Source organism: Pyxicephalus adspersus, chromosome 9 (genome assembly GCF_032062135.1).
Source record: "Pyxicephalus adspersus chromosome 9, UCB_Pads_2.0, whole genome shotgun sequence".
In the NCBI taxonomy this organism is placed as follows: domain Eukaryota; kingdom Metazoa; phylum Chordata; class Amphibia; order Anura; family Pyxicephalidae; genus Pyxicephalus; species Pyxicephalus adspersus.
In genome coordinates this window covers 19,160,290-19,184,915 of record NC_092866.1, presented here as the reverse complement: position 1 = coordinate 19,184,915, position 24,626 = coordinate 19,160,290, and the positions used below count along the sequence as shown (strand labels likewise).

The 24,626-nt window shown below is 38.2% G+C and overlaps 2 protein-coding genes and 1 long non-coding RNA gene across 3 annotated transcripts in view; 1 reads left to right on the top strand and 2 right to left on the bottom strand.

The window, feature by feature from the left end:
• Positions 1-1,395: 1,395 nt before the first annotated feature.
• LOC140338583 (metallothionein-1-like) lies at positions 1,396-2,980 on the bottom strand. The gene is made up of 3 exons (XM_072422842.1): positions 2,834-2,980; positions 2,667-2,732; positions 1,396-1,634 (listed from the first exon to the last, which is right to left on the bottom strand). The coding sequence occupies exons 1-3, from the start codon at positions 2,862-2,864 to the stop codon at positions 1,543-1,545; spliced, it is 189 nt and encodes a 62-aa protein (XP_072278943.1). The 5' UTR covers positions 2,865-2,980; the 3' UTR covers positions 1,396-1,542.
• A 7,475-nt stretch (positions 2,981-10,455) lies between these two features.
• Positions 10,456-16,077, bottom strand: LOC140338582 (uncharacterized). The gene is made up of 3 exons (XR_011922275.1): positions 16,018-16,077; positions 15,048-15,245; positions 10,456-10,695 (listed from the first exon to the last, which is right to left on the bottom strand). It is a non-coding gene; the product is annotated as an uncharacterized lncRNA (long non-coding RNA).
• BBS2 (Bardet-Biedl syndrome 2) overlaps positions 15,640-24,626 on the top strand; it is a 23,267-nt gene continuing 14,280 nt past the window's right edge. Inside the window, exons 1-4 of the mRNA XM_072422841.1 lie at positions 15,640-15,710; positions 21,631-21,756; positions 22,790-23,017; positions 23,899-24,024. Of these exons, the coding sequence (XP_072278942.1) occupies positions 21,640-21,756; positions 22,790-23,017; positions 23,899-24,024 (471 nt within the window). The 5' untranslated portion in view covers positions 15,640-15,710; positions 21,631-21,639. The remainder of the gene's footprint in view (positions 15,711-21,630; positions 21,757-22,789; positions 23,018-23,898; positions 24,025-24,626) is intronic.

The window sequence follows — 24,626 nt, the reverse complement described above, 5'->3', positions numbered from 1 at the left end:
GATGTGCTGAGCATATCTCCGGGTGATGTTTCCATCTATCCCAGACCAATAGAGAGTATTGCAGGGAGGGCCAATACTGCTGGACCACAAAGGGTAAGGAATCCACATCAAGGAGGTGATTGAAACCCCTAAGCTAGACTGTGCCTCAATGTCTACTCATTGGGGCTCTCTAGATAATAAAGTTGTAAGAGAAAGCCCAACCAAGACAGCAAAAATGTTTTTAAAGTGGAACCAGGGGCCCGCCCGGGCTGGGCATAACCGATTTGGTATAACTGAGTGATTGGATGTCAAGGAGGAAAGCAGCAAAAGCCGAACATGTCTAAACTGATATTAAATCAGACCTTTGTATCATAAAAAGCAAATGCGTTATAGGAGGGATCATAGGTTCCCCCCCCCCCCCCCAAAGTAAAGATAGGCTGTTATGGCAACATAATTATTTAAAGTGTAAACATTTAGTTTAATTTTTTAAATAATCCTGGGCCTAACAGGGATCAACTAAGCTAATGCCCTGGGCTAAACATAAAATGCCTATGTTTTGCTTAGTGAACAATGTACCTATGTTGTTAACAGCACATGGGGTTAATGTTTAAACATAGCAATGTGGATCTCAACCCCGACCCGTTTCACTCCAAAGAGCTTCCGCAGGGGATTTCTTGAGATTGTGGATTTTTGGTTGGTCGCCTCTTATCGCAGTGATTATACAATAATGTATTTACTTAACATGGTAGTATTCTGTTTATTGGTTATGGCTAGTAAGGAATTGTGGGTAGCATTTCCAAGATACCAGGTTATCGATATATTAGATTGTTGGTGTCTATAGAATTTCCACTAGTTATAAGTGAATTGCCTTATGCAGGGGTTAACCTTCCATATTGTTTTCAGTCATTGGTGTATAGTGTGAATGAGCAGAGTGTCAGCTTCCAGTCAAAATGGTAAGCAGTATATGGTTTTAAAATCCATACAGGTTAACTTATGTTTAGCCAGGGCATTAGCTTATTTGATCTCTGCTAAACCCAGGATTAGGTTATAAATAAACTAAACGTTTACACTTTAAATAACTATCTTGCTGTAAGAGTCTATCTTCTCTTTCATAATTGTTATAATCCCTCATTATACCACTTAGATGAAGCTCTTGCTGGCCAGAGACCACTGCAATGGGCTTTATTAGGTTGGTCATGATTATGGTCGTCAATGTTTTGTTTCCCCTCCATCATTTGAACTGAAATCAGTCAGTCCTATATTTGAATCTGGTGGATCAATCCTGAGGTTTATCATCTCATTAAGAACACCTGAACACCAAACTAGGTGTAAGGATATTTAAAACTCATTATTTTAATCCTATGTATATAGCAGTAACACTTCTATAGTGAAAAGTGAATGTACAACCAATGCAGATTTTGGCAAAATACGAAAATTTGTCATTCTTTATTATCAAAAAACAAAGTTACATATAAAGATTTTTTTAACACATATACTGCACATAACTGATCAGTATCTCTACACAGCAGACATTGAACAGAAGAGATCCAGGTATTCAGCAGGTCATTTGCAACAGCTGCAGGTATCACATCCCTTTGCACATTGACAGCCCTGGCTGCATTTACCACAATCTGCTGGACAACAAGAACAGCAACCTGGCAAAGAAGAAGATAGAAATTTAGGAAAAAAGTTGTACAGTTATACAAATGACAGCAAATAAACTTTGACCAGGAGATGCAAAACCAGATATCATCCTCAGCAATAAAGCCGAAAAGTTGAAAGCTTCAAGGTGACTACATGTGAAAAATACACACTTGTAATAAGCATTTACTACAAATTAATCAATGCAAATGCAGCAGTTCTCAACCTTTTTGACATGAGGGAATGCTTGATATACATTTCAGGGATGGAGAACCCCTGCTTAAATGACTATATTCACATTAGTGTGGTATTCAATAAGAAATCATCCTTACAGATTAGCAGACAATCTTTTTGGCTAACTGACCCAAGCCACACAAATTCCTGAAGGAACCCCCAGCAACTGGAGGAACCCCATGGTTCCACAGAAGCATAGCGGAAGAACATTGTGCTAATCACTACCATCAAGCCAGAGATTTAATCACCAGCATTTCCTAAACTTATCCTAAATTCCACTAACAATTAATTTGTCGAGATAGGTATGGAATTATTAAGTGAGACCCTAATTAAAATTTAGGACAAAGTATGCACAGCTAAATATATTTACCATAGAATAACTGCTCTGTATCTGCAAAGTGCCCAAAATCATCCAGACTACACCAAGGATGCATTTTAAACAGATTTCATAAACTTTTCATATGGTCTGTTACAAAGCATGTATCTTGGGCTCCATATGACTTTATACATGGCAGTTTTAAACAGATTGTGTGCAACCCATTATATCAATCATCATGCAACTGCAGGGGTGTGTGGTTGGCTATATTGATACATTGCAGCATTTTTAGGTTTACATGCGCTGTGCACTAAAAGAGAAATAAACAACTATATAGCTTACACAGTTGCATGCATGGATTAGTGACACAAAGAAAATCATTATTAGACAAGGGGGCACTTTTAAAAACACAAGCGATAAAGTCACAAAATAGTTCACATTTATTTTACTATTTGGCACAGAGTTAGGTTTAAATATTTAATCTTTGTACACTTACTCTTTTTGCAGGATGTGCACTTGCAGTCTTTACACTTGCAGGAATCCCCACAGGAGCAAGATCCACCTAAACAGAAACAGCAAAGGTTACTTAGACACAAAAAGACATAAAGTAATTCAAAACATAGTCATCTATCTGCCATCACCCAGCATACAGACCCAACATACCTGTAGCACAGTTGCAGTCTTGAGGGTCCATGGCTGGATGTTTCTCTAGAAGCTGAGTCTGGTTGCTGTGTTGAAGTTGTTGTATGAATCACACAGCTCTGTTAGCAGCTTATATAGAGCTCATCCAAGGCTGAGTGCAAAACACTGACAAGTGCACAACACACCCCCTGCCATGTCACTCCCATCCACATGTGTAAGGACATCCTATAAACAAGATGTGATCAGCCTACTAATTGCTTAGTAAATCAATGTGCAAAATGACAATGCAGAATATTTTGGCATTGAAGTTTTTTGCAGACGTTTCCTTCCTATATTGTGAAATAGAATGCTTGCAAAACAAATCATATTCCCATTTATAGTTTTTAACATCAAAAGTTTTTTTTTTTAAATCAGGTATGCTAAAATATTTAATAGTTTGTTAATATAAAATATTTTAATAGTTTGTTTGTTTAATAATTTTTTCATAATATTTATAACATTACATGTTCCCAACTTCAATTCACAATTTTGATCAATATTATTTTTTTTTTAAACAATGTCCTTCATTTTAATTAGGGTATTCTAAGTCTATTGACAAGACCCAATACTATATGTAATCCTATACTAAATAGCATTTGGTTTGCTCCTGATCTCCTGCATCCTGCTTTTGTCCATCTTCAGTCTACATGCATGCACTCCAATAGTGGCTGTACATAGTTTTTTTTTCAGGTCAGTATTCCAAATGGTGACAACAATGGACCATGCATGAACATTATATTTTAAAATGGTCACTTTTAATCTTTATTGTCAGCCTGTTTAACAAAAGACAGGGACTGGGTATTTCTATAAAAGGAAATCCCCAAAAATGGACCTTTTATGGCTCGATTACAAAGTATTTAATAAAAGCTGATGAGTTGAAAAGATGTTGCCGCTTTTAACACAAGCAATTTCTATTATTATATAATTATTATATTAATTTTAATTGACCTTTAATAAACGTATTTTATAGCAAGCTAATTGCGCGGATGTGAAGCTGATCTTTTGGCTTTAAAAGTGTCCGGCACACACCTGAAACAAGCATGGTGATAACTATTGCACAAGTTGTGCAGCAACTAGCTGAGCTCCTGAGCTTCTACTGATTCTGGGTTGGTAATTCCAATGGGTATAAATGCAGAAAATCAGAACAACCAGACAAGCAGGATTTATTTTTAAAAGCAGGTCAGCAATGGCGGCTTATATAATTTCCCAGGGCAAGCTCTGCTTTAACCCTCCTGTACTCTATCCACAATTATACCGTATTGGATTTGGATATAGTTTATTCACCCACAACAAAGGCAGCCTTCTGTGGGCTAAACCAATATTAGTTTTCCTTTTTTTCCTTAGATCCATGATATAATAATAAAATAGGCACCTGACCCTTCTGAACATCTCCTGCACCTCTTTTCCCATACACTTCCCCTGATGATAATAGCAAGCAGGTAACTATTAAAACTGATGTACTTACCAAAACTTAGGCTTTGAGTTTGGTGCAGCAAAATCATAATAGACATTATTCATCCGATTTTGATTTCTTTCAAAGTGTTTACAGAAAAGATTGTTGTGTAATATACAGCAGCAATATATTCCATGGCATTTCACAGAATATCAAAGTAAATAAAAACAACAAACAACTCAAAGTATAACAACAAAATATATTTTCTAAAAGTAACATAGTGACTCAGTGGTTAGCACTCTGGCCTTTGCAGCGATGGGTCCCAGGTTTGAGTCCTGGCCAGGACACTATCTGCACGGAGTTTGCAGGTTCTCCCCGTGTTTGTGTGGGTTTCCTCCGGGTACTACGATTTCCTCCAACATTCCAAAATCATGCAGTTAGGTTAATTGGCTTCCCCCCAAAATTGACCTTAGACTGTAATAAAGACATTTAACTGACGTAGGGACATTAGATTGAGCTCCTTTGAGGGAGAGTTAGTGACATGACTATGGATTTTGTACAGCACTGCATAATATGTCGGCGCTATATAAATACTGTATAATAATAGCATATTAAAGGTATTGTCCCCTAATAAATTGCGTTGTAATCGTGATATTTTACATATTTCTGTGTTTTGTGTACAGCAGCATTTTATTCCATAGCAGTTTACAGAATAAACAACAATCAATTCAAAGAAAAACAAATAAATTGAACCAATAAAAAAAAATAAACCAATAAATTGACATTGTAATAGTACACTGTTATTTGATTTTGCATAGTTCTGTGCTGATAGGTTTTTAGTGCGGTATGGCGTAATTAATGAGAAATTAGGAAGCCGAGGCATACAGCTTGAGATCACAGGTCATGATGTTTATCCAGCCAAAGCATATTCATTTCCTCCAGCACAGACTGAATGCGGTGAGAGGACGGGAATCTGTGCACACTGCTCCTGCAATGAATGAGTTCAGATTGAAGACTCTGCACACGGCACATCAACCTTTAAACAAGGGCTGGACCATACCCAGTAACCAAGCAAGCATGACGCCTACAAATTTGCTGGCGGATAATCTCAGCAACTTGGATGAAGTCATTTGTATTGTTTGCAGTTTCAGTGCTTTAACTACTCTTTATAAGAAAATTAATTAAATTAAAAGAAGAGGGAATTTGTGCTGTTTTGGTAGCAAAAATTCATATGGTATGTGTTAAAACTCCCCAATGCTAAGGTCCTTTTTATTGTTGTATCACATGTTCAATCATGATCCCATTCAACTGTATGGGAGCAGTTCAGAACCACTATGTGCCTGCATTTGCGGTAGGATTGTGGCAGAGTTTCTGGTTTAAACCACTTTGAATACCCATCCATCTGAACATAGTCTAAGCAAATGGCATCTGCTTTCTAAATGTCTGCAGGGGTCTAAATTTAAGCCTGATTTTACATTTACCGTCTGCAGAACAGCTAGCTAATGGCAGCTCTGCCCGCTTAACCTATGCTATCTCTAGTGGCAAGCACTTACCCACTTAGTGAATGGGAAACTCTTGCCATTAGACATAGAAAGAGTTATGGTAATTTAGTCATCAGCTAGTTGTTCTGCAGACCCTCCTTGTAAATCCAGCCTAAATCTGTTTTATCCTTTTAACCAATGATCTATTGCAAAAATCTGAAATGTAATCAATGTACCCTGCAAATTGGCATCCTTTAAAATATGTGTTTTTTTTTTGATATGAACACCACTATATATTCAGTTTTTAAATGTATCCATAATTTATCCTTCAATTCCTAATTTTGAATCTGCACTTTGACAATATCGAACTAATGAGATAAGTCAATTTGCCTTTATTAATATTGTTTGTTAAACTTACTTTGCTAAGACAACTCTCTCCCATTATTGCCACTGCGTTGTCACCTTGTCGTACATTACACAGGTGGGGCCCACAACTTGCTACTGGGTGGAAACTTGGCACCTGAAAAATGCTGTGGAACCATCGAGTGTATGCTTGTAGATATAGTGGCTGTAAGAGATCAGCAGTGCTTAGATTAATCAAAGAAGAAAATTGAAAATGGAAATTGCAATACATGGCCACCTACCCAATTCATGCGAGTGAGTATTTACCTAGCCTCTATACCCTGTTTCCCCTATGATAAGGCACTGTCTTATATTTTTTGAAATGCCAAAATATGCCCTAGGTCTTATTTTCAGGGGGATGTCTTATTTTTCCATGAAGAAGACTACAGTACACATTTATTGTTGAAAATCACTCATGATCACTCATGTACCATTGATTGTCCCCTTCTGATCACTCTGTGCCATTCATTGTCCCCTTCTGATCACTCGGTGCCATTCATTGTCCCCTTCTGTTCACTCTGTGCCATTCATTGTCCCCTTCTGATCACTCAGTGCCATTCATTGTCCCCTTCTGATCACTGACTCGCAGGGTAACAGACTCTGTTAGGGCAGGGATCAGCAGCTTGCTTGTCCTTTGAAGTTACTTTCAGTTTCGCTCTGCACTGCAGCCAGCATCGAGGAGTCACACAGAGGCACACAGTATCAGGTATCGGAGGATGTCTTATTTGCGGGGGGTGCTTTATTTTAATTGTTTGAGGCTTATTTGATGGGGATGCCTTATCATCGGGGAAACACGGTAGAATCTTTCCCTCATTCACCCTAAATTTTGCAGAATATCTAACTCTAGTTACAGGGTATCAAAGTCATTGGCCTCACTAGCAATGGAACAATTCTGTAAATACTTGGGTAAGATCTCTTATTGATTCTAAGGTTGGCAACAAACGCCAGCATCAAGATCACCAGTGCGATTTTGACCGCTGTATATGGTACACCATGGGCCCGATTTATAAAAGCTCTCCAAGACTGGAGAGAATAGACTATCATGGGAGAACCTGGGTCATCTAGCAAACCGGAAATGGATTTCATAAAAGTAATTTGTTATACATTGGCAAATATTTTGAATCCTGGACCAGATCGACTCGAGGTATGGTGGTTCACCCAGGTTCTTCCATGATACTCTATCTCCAGTGTTGGGAAGTTTTACCAAATCAGGACTAGTGTTTTCATTGGAGGGATCCCCTGCTTCTTAGATTTTCAACTCTGTTGGGCAGGGTTCCATGTCCCCTCCTGTGTCATTGTTTCAAGTTTGTAGTTTGTCATTTGCAACCCCTATTTATTGTACAGTGCTGCATAATATATATAAAAATTGAATATTAAGGAGAAGTGGACAAGGCTAAATTTGAACTTTGCAAGCAATGTCAAGATAAAGCTCTTTATATCTATAAATTTAATGATCCCATTGAAATCAAAATTCTCTGCATTACACAGAAATAAACAGGAATAAAGCAAATCTGTTCTGGACCTTATCTGTGATATTTCTGTAACAGAAAACCCATTTAGGAAAGAAAATATTCACTTCAGCCTACTTCAGCCTACTCTGGCTGATCAAGTTGTCTGCCAAATGTTCTGGTTTTATTCTTTCAGTTTGGAATTCTGCTCTCTGCCAATAACAATGTGATCACAAGTAAATTGTGGAAGTGGCATTTAAGACTTTGGGCTGAAAAGGCAACAGATTTTTCCCACTACAAGCCAGGAATACCAAGCAGGAACATGTTTACAAGAAAGTTTAAGAACAAAATTTATACTACCCATTGTACATTCTATTCAGGAAGGCAGAAAATGTGCAGATTGCTTTGGTATATTTAATCAGCAATCATGCCAGTGGCCCGGAAGAAAAACTGGAATGGATTTCTTAAAATCATTTGCTATTTGCTAGCAAAGGTTTTCAATCCTGGACCAGATCCATTCCAGGTTTGCTGGATCAACCAGCTTCACTGATGAAAGTGTATTCTCTCCAGCCTTAGAGAGCTTTATTAAATCAGGGCCATTGACGCTGAAATCTGATCAGTTCCAATGTACTAAAAACTTTCTGGTTGCTATTTGCACTTATTTTACTCTTATTTATTAGAGTTGTAAGATTTTTCCTCTGCTTATATACCATGCAGCTATTTTATCTTTGTCTGTAGGATTCTAAAAAGCTGACTGCACAGCCCTATGTTCTTTCTTAAGAGTTTGGAGTATATGGAAGTGGTTTGCAAACCAGACTGTTATGAAAAGCATCTCAAGAACCGCACCACAGCCAATCACCTATAAAAAGGGGATTTTAACCTCCCCATTCACTTTCAACAATAACAAGTGCTGTGGCTGATTAAGGACTGGTTTACAGGTACTGCAATGGTACCTATGTCACAAACCTCTCCTCTGCACTTAATAAGTACTCTGAATTGTATGCATGCTGCTTCTCTACTAGTTTTAAATATTTAGACTTGGAAATCCTATAAAACAACAACAATGAGCAATATACTATGTAACAAAACAATTTTGGGAACCAAACTCTTTCTGCTCAGTGGAAGTCAGTGGAAGAATTCATCTATAATTATATACATAATAGATTCACTGGACAGGTATAGATAGACATTTAATATTGGACTTATTTAAAGACTCAAAGAAAACATTGCCAAGCATATGTAGTAAGCTGGTTAGCACTCCTGCCATTTTTTGTTGATCTCAGTTTAGGAATATATGGAATTTATATAAAGTACCTGCTCTATTTTCTGTGAGTTACCCTCCTGTGTGCTTATAGTGGAACTAAACTGAAAAATAAAAAAATCACACCTACCTTTAATTCCACAGATTGCTCAATTAAGGAGCTTTCTTAAAATGGGTCCCGCACCATACTGAAATTCTCCTTCATCCCGGTGCAGAGGAAGCGCCAGGCACCGCCATCTTTTTGCTTCCTCTGGGTATGTCACTGCGCAGGTGCCAGATTGAGTGACGTAGCCATGGAAAAAAAGCATGCCGATCTAACTGCGCATGCGTGAAATCAGCATCACTTTCCTCTCAGAGATCTCAAGCATGCGCAGAAGGAGCAGCCAGGAGCCTCCCGGGATGCATGACGTACAGTAGGTATCCCAGGAGGCTCCATTTTTTTTTTTAAAACCAAAAACAAGAAGAATATTTTTACTTAAAAAAAAGGGTTGTCTACCCTTTTATGTAAAGTAAAAATTTAAGTTCAGTTCCTCTTTACCTGTAGTAGGTACATTATATAAGAATTATTTAAGTCTTAAAAAATATATATAGTTTATTGTTCTATATAAATAGTCACTAGCAGTTTCCAATACAGTAAACTAAAATCTATGATTTCATGCAACCCCATAGACATAAATTCATTTCATGATTCTATTCACAAATTCAAGTGCGACCTAAAGGATGTCCTTTCTAAGCCTGTCTTTCGTTTCCACTTTATTTTTCAAGTCAACACAGAATATAACACTGCCAAGGTTGGTTTCAAGCCCATGTCAATAAAGCCAGGGGATGGGGCAACATGCTGCTCCCTCAACCTTTCCTCCAGAAAAAAATAGGCAAACAAAATTGCTGGAACACTGCAATTTTAACCAGCTTTTGATCAAAACCACAATTAACTCACTGTAGTAAGGCATTACAAGTCTTTGCATGTGGACACTGTGTGCCGATACACTGGTATATATATATATCTATATATATATATATATATATATATATACATATATATAATGATATGAATGCATTTGGTGTGTGTTGGTGCAAGCAAAATAGGTCACCCACGACTTCACAAAATGTTCCAGTGACAAGAATTTGGCTGCAGCACTCAATACGAATATAATGAAAAGCACAATAATTACATTGGCAGCTATACAGGGCAATATTTTTAGATGTGTCCTAATGCCATCACAATTGGAACAACCAAGATTACACTTATTTCATGTTTGTATGATGGTGTTTGACTTACCTGTTGGCTTGAAAAAGGACCACACAGGGTACGAAATGGAAGAATTGTGTTCTGTTTATAAAGCATTGAATATGACATTTAGGAAATATTCTTTGGTGGAAGTTAGAATACTATCTTTTAAAACACATGGACTTGAAATATTCTTCACCAAAAAATGTTGGTGAATGTCAGGTTAACTGCTTTTAAATATATTCCATGGTATAATGACTACTTGTATTTTTTAATAAATTTAATTGAGAGCAGTAATCTATAAAATTGAGCAGATGATAAAAGAATTATGATTATTATAGTTTTATATAGGTTTTTTGTTTATTATAGTTTTATATGGTTATTTAGGTTATTCATTTAAATTTAAAGCACTGACATTGCATTTAGCTTCCATTATTATGATGAATATGATATGACAATAGGTTGTAATTTTCCAGGATTGATGTGAAGATAATTGAAAAGCAGTTTCTGTTCTCAAACATCTCTGCACTCGTTTCCCCCGTCTGGATCTTTGCACACGGTTCTTCCTGGAGTGATGCCACAATCATCCACATTATGCTGTGTTGATTGTCACCAAGCAGTGGAGAGGAAGCTGGAAGAATGTACACAGACTGCTGAGGTCATAAGAAACTAAATCATGTGGATTTAGGGAGCAGTACACATGGGAAAGGTTCTCACCAAACTAAATAGATAAAATAGGGTCAAAGTAAAGCAACAAGATGTAGAGAATTTAAAAAAGCAATGTAAAATACAAAACAGCTGATCAAATGTAGTCAATAAAATGCTTTTCAAATAAAAAAAAATAACTCGGAAACTCATTCAGAACCTCCTTATGGACAATAGTCGGCTAATGGCCCACTCCAGACCTCCTGTCCGTTGTATAGAAAGAATTAAATAGATGATGTAATGACAAATGAAACACTGATTTGGTTTTCAAATGCTAAATGTCTAGTTCTGCTATGCTGTGAGACCTGTGTGCAACAGGAAAAAACACCGGCAATAGTGTGCACCTTCCACAGTGCTCTACCTATCAGTATGTATATCCTGAGTGCTACTTCTCTTGGATTCTGGGGCTATCCCATGAAGGTCTTTTTATGTAAAAAGTAAAAAAATACTTTTTTATTCTGCTGTGCTGAGTAATATGTTTGTGTTCTGTAATCATTGTTCATTAATAATACATAACTTTTTTCTTGCAGTTTCTTGAACTGGACTGAGCAGAATGTAATGATGCTAGGCTCAGTTCAGGACACTGTATACCCCTAATAATACATCCTTAGGGGGCATTTATATGCCAGGCAGGACAGAAAATGGGCACAGTGATAGTTGGTTTATAGGTGGTAGATTCAGGAAAGTATAAGAGACAAAAATGGAATGTAGAGAGGGTTAGGATAGTTTATGAACATGAACAATATATATATATATATATATATATATATATATATATATATATATATATATATATATATATATATATATATATATTGTGACAGAGTGCCCCTAAAATGTCAGGGAAAGTGTTAGAATGGCTCCAGGGAAAAGAAAGTGGTAATTGATGTATAGGTTTTTAGGAAGATACCAGGCATTTTAGGACCCTGGAGCCCGCCAAGGGAGTGAAAGGGTGGGTTCCTTGGCCCAACCCTGTTTTGGGATATATCCACCTGCACTCAGGTGCAAGAGGAGGGCAATTGATCAGCAAGAGGCTGAGAGAGAGCCAGAGTGGATTCCAGGCTAAGAGAGAGCCAGAGGGTTCCAGGCTGAGAGAAAGACAGAGTGTATTTCAGGCTGGGAGAGAGCCAGAGTGTTCCAGGCTGAGAGAGAGCCAGAGTGGATTCCAGGCTGAGAGAGAGCTAGAGTGTTCCAGACTGAAGGAGAGCCAGAGTGGACACAGAGCCGGCCAAAGGGTTCCAGGAAAGCCAGAGGCCAAACAGTACTTCAAAGTTGTGAGTTACCAGTACTGATATAGGGTGTTAGGAATAGAGGGCACCTAAGTGAGGTAGCAAGTGGCCCAGCCGGGCTACTGTTTATTGTTTCTGTTTCTGTAACACTTAGCTAAATAAATAACTGCTGTTGTTTTGGACTTTTTGGAGTCTGCTGCCTCTTATCTGCTGAGAGAAAGCCAGAGTGGATTCCAGGCTGAGAGAGAGCCAGAGTGTTCCAGGCTGAGAGAGAGCCAGAGGGTTCCAGGCTGAAGGGAGAGCCAGAGTAGATTCCAGGCTTAGAAGGAGCCAGGGTGGATTCCAGGCTGAGAGAGAGACAGAGGGACTCCAGGCTGAGAGAGAGCCAGAGTGGATTGCAGGCTGAAAGAGGGCCAGCGTGGATTCCAGGCTGAGAGAGAGCCAGAATGTTCCAGGCTGAGAGAGAGCCAGGGGTGTTCCAGGCTGAAGAGAAAGCCAGAGTGGATTCCAGGCTGAGAGAGAGCCAGAGTGTTCCAGACTGAGACAGAGCCAGAGGGTTTGTAAGCTACTAGATTGCAAGCTCTTCGAGGCATGATGGTCTCCTCCTATATCACTGTCTGTATTAGTCTGTCATTTGCAATCCCTATTTAATGTATAGCACTGCGTAATATGTTGGCGCTATAAAAGTCCTGTTTATTATTATTAATAATAATAATAATAATAATAATATTAAAAGAGGGTTCCAGGAAAGCCAGCGGTCAAACAGTACTACAAAGTTGTGAGTTACCAGTACTGATATAGGGTGTTAGGAAGAAAGGGCACCTAAGTGAGGTAGCCAGAGGCCCAGCCGGGCTACTGTTTATTGTTTTATTGTGAAGGGCTGGAGAGTGTGCTGTAACACTTGACTAAATAAATAAAACTGCTGTTGTTTTGGACTTTTTGGAGTCTGCTGCCTCTGATCTGCCCTGTAATTATCCCATTACCATGAGCAACCCCCAGTATCTATCACAGTATATATCTATTATAATATGTGTTGGGGCTCAAATGACAATTTAAAACAATAAGTAGAATTCTACTCTTAAGAGTACTCTGTTGCTTTTCGAAACAAAATCAAAAACATCTGAAATAGAAGACCATGATTAACTAAAAGAATTCAGAATTTTCACTTTACAAGGGAATTTTCACTTTACCCAAACTTCAGTAAGCTTAGTGAAAATTCCTTTGCAAAGCAACCATGCTCCTTTAGTAATTATGGGTCAATGAATACTTTACTGTTCAATGAGCTGCCATGACAGAATAGCAGAAGTTCACATACAAATGGATTTTATACAGCTGACATTTAGCATTCTCACTAAATCTCAAATCCATAGTGAATTGTGAGAAGCATTTTTCCTCCAGCCTGGGTTCCCCTGTGAATGACAATTCCAATTTCAGCACCATGATAAGATCCAGTACTGAGTACCTTCAATCAGGATCCCATTCTTAGCTTCTCCCTGCTGAAGCCATTGGGAATCCAGCTCATCACTTTAGTTGACCACTATGCAGCCTTGTCAGGTTCAAGAGGCAGCAAGGCCAACTTGCCCCCAATTCCCTTTGTTTCTTCAGCAATCCATGACAAAGCCCTCCATAAGCTAATTTACCTCCTATTTCACCTGTACCATATACCAGCAATTGTGAAAACGTGAATAAATTAGCAAACAATTACAACAATACATTCAAAACATTGCAAAACATAATCTCGGTTACCCGATGCGTTTCGGCAAATGGCTTCTTCAGGGGTTATTTTGAGATTGTTTGCTAATTGTACAGGTCAGGAACATAGGAAAAAAAAAGAGGATATGAAAAAAGGGGGGTTAACTTACATTGGTTTCTGTGTTCATTAGCATCTGATTGAATAGTTTACAAAAACTCATAATGAAGAGTACTTACAGTTTAATGAGCACTGTGTTATGGTGGATATAAAAACATCTGCAGGTAATTACACCAATAACTGCCCCACTAGGGGGAGGGGTTAAACTTGTTATACTAAAGGAGTATTACATTTAATTTCTTCTAAAGAGTAGGAGTAAAAAAAGGGGGGGTCCAGAAAAACAGAAAGAAGTGGAAGGCTTTGTCAAGCATGATCCCTGCATATTGACCCACATCTATTATCTGTAGCAGCCAGAAGATACGAAATCAATTACATTGCTCAAATAGTAATTGTATATAGTATAATTAATCTAGTATAATTAATATAGTATTGTGTTCTAATCAAGATATTAAACAATCTCATATGGCAATGTACTGGTAGCAAACCTATGGTGTCAATGTTGTGAGTCTTATAAATGGCCCTTAAAATTTTCATAACAATGTGAACAGGATTTAGGGACCCCACACAGCTGTCAATAGAACTTGCCCTCCAAGCCACAGAAAATGGCACATTAATGGTCTTCCTTTTTGTACTTTTGGCTGCTTTGTGTCTCTTCTGGGACCAGAGCAAACCAGAAGAATTTCCTGTTAACTACAATAGTGTTTGAGGTTGGGATACCCTGAACATTTGTACAACTTTGGCAATATGCCATTTAAACCAAACTGCGGCATGGTTGAGCAAAACTACAAGTTGCTATTATTGCATCAAGCAAACATTAAACAACCTACAACAGACTACTATTACAGTAACAAGCATGCTCTGCAATTACTTAGCATGCAAAGTATTTGATATAATCCGGCTATTACTGTACTAAACAAACTTTGTATTACAAATACCAACCTCAGAAATTACAGTACCAAAAACACATAGTAATAAAATGCATCTATAGATGTTTTTTTTCAGTTTTAGATAGCGGGGGGGATTAAACCCCCCTGCTGACTTATTTTTCTGATGGCTTTGAATCCTTGGAGCAACTTCCCTTGACTTCCTGTCCCAGAAGCACACCAGGAAGTTAGATTAAATCTCTTCGAATTGAGTGGAAATACCCCTATTAGACAGTCTCTTGTTCTAGAGACAACTATAAAATATTATATTAATCTTCAAAAATTTAAAGTGGGACTAAACCTAGTGGAAACTCACTTGTTCCAGATCTGTTGTGGGTGCCGCCATCTTCTTCCTTGTTCTGATCTAAGGCCATCTTGATTGGCCGGGCTGGATTAACGTACGTTCTGTGCAGACGGGGGAGTTTATTCAGTCCTGCAGGGGAAGCCGTAATGTCCTGGGTATCCAGGTAATCAATGCTGAGCTGTGCCTGCAAAGTTCAATGAACTTTAACACCTGGGACAGTTAACAGAAAAGTAGGAATACTTATTACAAAAGGGAAATTGATGTGGCAGTAAAGTTAGAAGGGGAGGTGTCCTTTCCAAAACATTGTAAAAAAAAATATTTGTAATGTATTTTTATGCTTTAAATATAAATCAGTGTATTACAAGAGAGAGATAGAGTTACAGTCCTAAGCAACTTTTTTATTTTATATAAATCTCTTATACATCTGTATAGATTATAATGCAGCCATGCAGTTCTCCACCTGCTGGCACCTGTGGATACTACAAGTTATCGCGTGCATTTCCCCAGTACCCTTCTATAATCCCCTATGCTTTCCTTTCTACCAATCAAATATTAGTAGGCGTGTTCTAACCTTTCATTACGTTTATTGCTACACTCCCTCAATGAACTTTCACTTAACTTTATTGACAACAAACAGGCTGACAACGGAGGGGTATTTAGCTTGTACACCGGGAGGTGAGTTACGTGTAGTAAATAATACTGACATGGAGCGGGCTGACGTTTTATTATGATAACAACTCGGGACTTAGAAAAAAATAGAACCAAAACGGAGCTATGAAGGGAGAACGGCGTCTAATGCATTGGGATATGGTTGCCATGGTGACGGGAGACACAGCCTGGGTTGTGTTATGGCTGCTTCTGATGACATTGCTGTATTGGACAAATAGAGCAGCATAGATCAGCATAGGGACCATGTACATAGCTGAGTGTATATATTATTGTCACCAGGGATAGGGGTTTATGGTACACACACCCTACCTACCTATCTTGTAGTGTGGGGTAGGTGCACATTATGGCATGGTGACTCCTCCTTGTCGCTGCTTCCCCCCAAATGAACCGTAGACTGTAATAATGTCATATGACTATGGTAGGGACATTAGTTTGTGAGCCCCATTGAGGGACAGCTAGTCACATGACTTTAGACTTTGTACAGCGATGCGTAATATGTTGGCGCTATATAAACACTGGATAATAATGCTGCATGAACGCTGATTGTTGCACATGCATGTTGCAGTCATATTATGCCAGCTTCATTGTCAGTCTCTAAGTGCCATGTCATATGGGTGATCAGGGCACAGGATATTTGTAGCCGGTGTTAGAATCACTAAGACATTTCCTGGCAGTCCATATGGAATCATTCCCTCATTAGCTGACAACATTACTGCTACATCACAAGCCTTTTAGTATTATTATCCAGTATTTATATAGCGCTGACATATTACACAGCTCTGTACAAAGTCCATGGCCATGTTACTAGCTGTCCCTCAAAGGAGCTCACAATCTAATGTCCCTATCATAGTCATATGTCAATAACACAGTCTAAGGTCAGTTTTTTGGGGGAAGCCAATTAACCTAACTGCATGTTTTTGGATCGTGGGAGGAAACCCACACAAACACAGGGATAACCTACAAACTCCATGCAGATAGAGTCCTTGCCAAGATTCGAACCTGGGATCCAGCACTCCAAAGGCCAGAGTGCTAACCATAAAGCCACTGTGATATCCTGAAGTATCTGTAGTCAGTGATTTCACAGAAGTAAGTGACTGTGCCCCTGGAAATGTGAGGCCAGTGGCAGAGTAGCCCACCTAATACCCCCAATCATGATATTAGAAGAATAATATCTGACATCAAACCAAGCCATTACATGTTCTGTGCAAGCCTAGCAGGCAGTGTACCTAAGAAAAGAAATTGCTAGAACAATAAGAAAATAATTCAAGTCAAATTCACACTTAAGTTCCACAAGAGCTGCAGAATATGTGTGACACGTTTGGGGTAATTCCCTTCATCAGGGATAAATGGGATTGTATATGAAGCTGGATGTTTATGGTTCACCTGTATGCAAGATTAGGAGAGAAGGATAAATTGAGAACAAATTGTAGTTTGGGATTTTTGTGATGTACAGCTGAGATCTGTTTGTATATAATATATGTTAGAAAAGGGTTGATTTGACTTATTTTTGCTAGTAACATGCCACTAATACATTGTTTTATAATGTTTGGCATACCCTCATGCACATCCTGTTGATGGTTTTAAAGGGCAATTTTCTCATTTTGATAGACTTACAGGAGACTTTCATATCTCTATTTATTTTGTTTTTCCGTGCAGAGAATACGAATAGAATACAAAAGCAGGAAAAGCAGCCCAGTTATAGCAGAAGATGTGGGACTTCATAATGGGTAGTGATAGTGCCAGGACCATAGTGGGGTAATCCCAGCAACGTAACCCTAAGAGCTACCATGTGACTCAGACTACCGGGGACTTCAAACAACTGCAATGGCTGTATTGACAGTGACTTTAAATTTTCAAGAAAAAAGGACATCCTGTATTTTATCTGGGTTCTGCTAAGTAGTGATATGACGAGGCACCAAGCAAATGCTTACTTTTAGTGATATTTGGGTTTTATTGTTGTGCCATTGGTCATGATTTATAAAGCTTTCCAAGGCTGGAGAAGATACACTTTCATCAGTTCAGCTGGGTGATCCTGCAAACCTGGAATAAATCTGGTCCAGGATTCAAAACACTTGCTAGCAAATGACGTTGAGAAATCCATTCCAGGTTTTCTGGATCTCCCAGCTTCACTGATGAAAGTGTATCATCTCCAGCCTTTGAGAGCTTTAATAAATTATTATAAATCCATTATACCTAAAGAAGACGAGCTTCCACCAATACATCAAACATTTTGAATAAGTACTAAGAAAGGTATTTGTGTACAGGTAGTCCCCGGGTTTCATATGAGATAGGGACTGTAGATTTATTCTTAACTTGAATTTGTATGCAAGTCAGAACAGATACATTCTCAATAATAATTAACAGAAGGTCCTAAACCAACAAAGGTGCTAGACATCCCCGTTAACACAAGGAGTATGTGGGCACTTCCTGATGGAGACACTTGGGGTACCCGTGGAATAGGATGGGTTGGATATTGTTATTAGCTCTGTAGGAACGACACAGGCTTAATGGTAATATGCAATCAGACAGTATCGGATACTGTTCCTATCACACACATTAGATTTTTGTCATTGGACAAAATAATCCTTTACGATCCTTTCCAACGACAAAAGACTGAAAGACTCATGAACGAATGCTGTACAATGAACACCATTCTGCTCTATGGAGAGGGGAGGGGGGACAACGAGTGAGCTGCGTTCTCTCCCCTTCACTTGGATTGTGGTCATTTATCGTTCGTTGTTCTTGAATCCGTCAGTATGGATCAATGAACTACATTTGATCACTGCTGTACACATCAGATTCTCATCCGATACTAGCCCTGAAGCGATAATCAGACAAGAATCATCTGACGTAACCTAATTGCTAATGTATACTCTTCTCCCAATTCTAGTAGCATATTCTGCACCCCTTTCCTCTCCTTTTTCTATTAATGCCCATTTTGCCATCTCGTTAGAGTGGAATACACTTGTTTGCAGAGCATTTTATCTTTTGACATTGGGCTCAGAGGACTGTGAAAATTTTAGCATGTGTGCAGAGGTGCCTGGATCATTAAGCTGACTTCATATGATTACAAATCCTTTGGAAGGTAAAATGTTTCCAATACATGTATTTCAAATGTGTACATGGCTGCTTTCCTGGAATTTGGCTTCAACCCATCCCTTACCCCTTTCACGCCAAGGCCTTAGCCCAAACCTAACCTACTTACCTGTTCCAAACCTCCACTATGATTTTTCTTCTGAAGTATTTTATTATTTGGCTCATAGAACATTGTCACTTACAGGTTAGTTGCTGCTGATTGACAAATTGAGCTTTGGTATTTACTATAGTTTACTCTTCTACAAAAATAAAGCACCCATCAGAGGAATGTTAGCAGCTAGGTAATCTATAACAGGCATTAGCACAAGTAATAATGAAACTCCAGCGAAATCCACAGTTGAAATACATATATATGTAGTTCCTGCCAAGCTAATAATAATTCAGACTTCAGTATTTTAGTCGTTATTCAATCACCAATGACCAAGAGCACAGCCAGGACCACAATACACTGTGGTTATGCAGTACAGCCTCGTTCAGGGTTTTCATTGGGTTACAACCAATTCATTGCTTTTGGAAACTATTCATTTGTCTATTGACTTTCTCTCTTTACCCCTCCGATTCCCTCCATATTATCTTAAGAAAAGCATGATCTATGTGTGAAGAACTGCGGTGGTAACGCCACAAACTACAGCATTAAATTACTGCTGTGCTTATTTTTGCGTTATGATTGGGCCCCAATGTGCTCAAAACCAATGCTTTGGTCCTGTGACTGGGAATGGAGGAAATATGAAACACTTTTTCCAGAGAAGTTTTCTATTTTAATCATTTAAATGTTTTCCCTTAGTTTTGTAATCAAAGGAATAAGTTGAGCTTGATTTTTACTTCATTAAGGCCCCTTACTACTCCTTATTTTTTTCTAGGCCTTATTTAGATTTTTCATGAATATTGCTTAATGTGAACACCCACACTGCCACATTGTACCTGGCCTTGTCACCGATTTAATGACATGTGCAGGGAGCTGTGGTTTTATCTCCTTACAAGCTAATCCTTACAGTGTCTGCTGGGAGGAGGGGACTCTCCAGATCACTGCTATACAGCAAAGATAAGTGGGGAAATGGTAGAAATGTAACTTATGATGGGCTGTTTACCTTGTGCCCCCCACACAGAGACACATTGTTCACTATTTGAGAATCAGTATCTTTAACAGCAGGACTGATAATGTTTGCATACAGCTCCAAGGCCGCTAGCAGAAAAAGCATTGTGCCAGTGAGTGCTGGCCATGTTCTTCACTGGGACCAGTTGCCTATATGGTGGAACATCTTGCTTGGATGGTCTAATGTACTGCTTCAGATGCTGAAGCATCTTCATATAGATCCTACTTTTAAGTGATGGCTCATCTGTGTTGGGTTGGACCATGGGTAACCAGGGAGAATCATAAAGCAATAAAGAAGAGAATTATAATATATATGTTTATATAGAAAAATACAAACCATGCCATGCAGCAGACACTTCTTGTCTGATGGATATGAAGAAGCATTGGCCCTTCAAGGGTGCAGCTTTATTCCAGTAGAATCAAGTTGAAAAATCTCACATTAAATTTTCTGCTCACCTACTAAAACACATCACATGCTCAGCAAAAAGGAAGTAGGAGCAATAGGTATGGCAAATTCTAGTGAAAAAATATATAACTGATCTGCCATGTATATAGGTTCTAACTGCTATAAACCATGGAATATACCATTGCATGAATAGCGCTTGAGACAACATTAGACAGTATTTGAATCTTAACTCATAAGAATAGCTTTGTATTCAAATACAAAGGTCTAACACTGTGCTACCTCTGCATTGGTAATGTGCCAGCCACATATTCTGCAGTTCCCACGTAGAAAGAACTGGCTTCCCAAAAGTGCACAATACACGACTTTACATTAAACCTACTAAATCCCACTCAACTAAACCAGACTTAAGCTGATCAGTATTGTAAGAAGAAGCTGATGACCTGCGGTGCAGTTATAAATATATAGCACTGTGTTATATTTATATATAAAACACTTGTGAGTGAATAGTGTGCATTGTGACCTGGAGAGCTCTATGTTCACACGAATGTAATATAAGCCAGGTGGAGATGAATCAAAATGGTGATTATAGAAGACTATTATATTACAGCAAATCTGGATGTGGTTTACAAGGAACTAGTTTGTCTTTTGTTAAGGTTTGTTTGTTTTGTTTGTTCGGTAAGGTTATGCAATACCAAGCAGCGTTCAGTAGGATCTATTCATTTTTAATAAATAATGCTTTAATTGACACAACGGCTGTGTTCTTAGTATTATGCAAAAACACGATTTGGATTATATTACTTGATAATCTGTAGGTTTATATAAAGCTGAATTCCTGGAAAGTATAAAAACACCAATAAATGTATTGATGTATTAATTAATAATACATTACATATCATGAGGGGAGAGTAACAGAGACCATTGATCCAGGGAACATCCGATTGCCTCATGGAATCAGGAAGTATTTTTTCTCCTGTTGGAGCAAATTGTACCAGGGTTTTTTTTTGCCTTCCTCTCGGTCAACTATGTCTATAGGGTTTTATATCTAGGATATGTTTATTTCCCTGGTGGTTGAACTTGATGGACTATGACAGATGGCCTCTTTACAGTGCTGCTTATTCTTTGTCCTATCATCTGGTTGGGGGTATATCCAGATCCCTCAGCAGTGTAGGTCACAGATCTCTAATGGGTAGGGGTCTAGTAGGGGTGGCTGGATCACAAGATGAAACAAAAGTAAATATAAATCATTTGGCAGCAGAACAGATCCCTTGTATATATTTACATTTATTTCATTCTTAATAATTATATTCTAATTGTTATTTGTTTGTTTGCAGGGATTAATCATGCTTGTCCCGATATTTACCTTGAAATTAAATCACAAAATAAATCCTCGAATGGTGGCAGTGGGAAAATATGATGGTATTCACCCATGTTTGACTGCAGCTACACAGGCTGGAAAGGTATGTATTTTTATATTTAAGTTCAGTTTTAACATGACAATAGAAAAGCAAGAATCACTTGCACTGGGAAGTTATGTCTGTCAGTGCTTTCACAAGTCAGCTGATTGGAGCATATGAGGTCGTTTAGCATCATTAGCCTATGAAAAAAAAAATAAAACATTACTTGCATCAGAAACCCATAGAAACCTAATTCTCTCATGCATTCACCATTTTAGTACACATGTACCCTTAGCATGTTACAAAACTCAGGACACTATATTGTGCATCAGAAACCCATAGAAACCTAAGTACAGTAGTACACATTTAGTACACATGTACTCTTAGCATGTTACAAAACTCAGGACACTATATTGTGCAAACAGCAACATTAGGATCAAGGGTCGAACTCCGATCTTTGCCAGTTTTTATCCCATGCCTACTTTATGGCCTGTCACCATGGGCTTTATTTATTACATTTCTCTAAGACTGGAAAAGATAGACTTTCATGGATGAACCTGGGTAATCCAGCAAACTTGGCAAAGAACACGGCTGTCCAATTACAATGTGACCACAAAGTTTAGATATATACTTACTAGCTCACAACCATACTTAAAAAACCAGTATGGTTTTCTGACTTCCAACCTGCAATGCTTCAATATTTGCACTGTGACCCCTGAAACCCAGCAGAAAGTAGAGGAAGCGTTAATTTGTAAAAAAGATAAAATCGTAGTGAACTCTAGCAGTGTCATGTGACTGTCTCCTGCAATGTGAATTTAGTCTATATTTGAATCTATAACAGTTTCTGAGCATTGGCTTTAGTCTTCTGTACTATTACATATAAAATATTTAATATTTGACCTTTGTAAACGTCATGGGCTCATTTTGGCCCCCTATACCTCATATTTTGACAGCTACTGATAAATACAATATATATTATTTTCAGGCCAAGTTACCTTTAAGTATTGTATAGATCCGGAGCATTCCTATATAAATGTATCATTTAAATAGGCAGAATATTTTTCTGTATTTTTATTATAAATATCTCTTTCCATAGGTTTTTATACACAACCCTCATTCCAGGAATCAGCGCGTTTCCTCAAATCGCCTAATTCAGAGTGCTCAGGACACAGACATTTCTCTACTAAACATTAACCAAAGTGTCAGTTGCTTGACTGCTGGTTTGCTGGACCCTCATCAAAGCTGTGACTCCCTCATAGTGGGAACACAAACCAATCTCCTGGCCTATGATGTACACAACAACTCTGACCTGTTCTATAAAGAGGTAACTGATAGTCATTCTTTTGAAAAGGGGTTCGTTTGGTGAATGACATTGACATTTATTTTGCATTATAAATATTACAATGTTTTGGACAGCCACTACTGAATAACATGATGCACATTAGAATTGGTTATCACGGGTGAGTCTGGGTAATTCAGAAAACCTGGAATGAATTTCCTAAATTCATTTGCCTATTAGTTGGCAATCGTTTTTAATCCTGAACCGGATCCATTCCAAGTTTGCTGGAATGAACCTCACTTATCAAATAGTTACCTTTTTTGTACAAAGAGGGCCAAACATCATCTAAATGGAACACCAAAGAGAAGATCAAACTGTGTACATAACATTCAGGCATCTTGGGCTTCTATCCTCCACTCAAAGGAATGGTGTCATTCATCCATGTTGAGGGGGGGGGGCTCTATTACACTATGGTCAGAAAGATCATTGAATTAAGAGGTCGCTTTCTGTAGGTGAGTCTGTTTCATTGAATGGAGGAATGCGGTTGCAGTTTTCTACACCTTCTTCACTCTGCCCAAAATAATACAATTGCTTTTTTTCTGAACTTTTACTTTAGCTTGTGCAAGGGTCAAATGTGCAAGGGTCTTTATTAGAAGATTTTCCCTTATCTTTTGCTCTGATGACAACAAAAAATCATCAGATTTATCCTTTACTTTCTGTTGTTGTCACCAAGACACATAAAAAGTGAATCTCCCCCGCTGGGGCAGTAATAAAAAATGACAGAGGATGTAACCCTTCCCCACTTCATCCAAAACTAAGAAAAAACTTGGTAACTGCATTTACATGAATGCTGAATCGATTGCTTGCATTATAAAAGGAATGTATGCCTCTCACTTTTGTATTAGTAATATATGTTTTCTTTTTAGATTGCAGATGGAGCTAATGCGGTAGTTCTAGGCAGCCTGGGAGATGTCAGTTGTCCCCTTGCCATCATTGGTGGAAACTGTGCCTTGCAAGGATTTGACTACAAAGGAAATGACATGTTTTGGACTGTAAGTGTGTATGAAAAGTGAGAAAATAAATCTTGTCTAGCATTTATTAACATTTGCTTTTTAGATATTTCCTTACAAATTGCATAAACTGTAATTAAACTTTACTATATATAGAAAATACTGACAATCCATATTTTTTTTATTTAAAATTTTACAAATGTGTGTTTTATTTTTAATGTACGTAACTTGCACATGTGCCTAAATCTATCCTGATATCAACCTCCAGTATTCCCCTACAGAGCAGCATTTAGACCAAAAAAGTATTATTCATCACTGCACTGCTGCTCTCTTACTATTCAGTCATGGGGCCTGATTTATTAAAGCTCTCCAAGACTGGAGAGGATACCCTTTCATAGGTAAAGCTGGGTGGTATAGCACACCTGGAATTAATTTCTTAAAAGGTATTTGCTATTTGTTGGCAAATTTCAGCTTGACTAAATCAGGCCCATTGACTGGTGGCTGAGGTGACAAAACTGCAGTTTAAAGGGCAAATGAGACATGCACATATTCCAGAAATCTTTGTTACATGCTCCAAGTTGTTTTGTTTATTGTATGTTCATTACACAGTGCACAATCTGCACATATCCCAATGCATGCTGAGC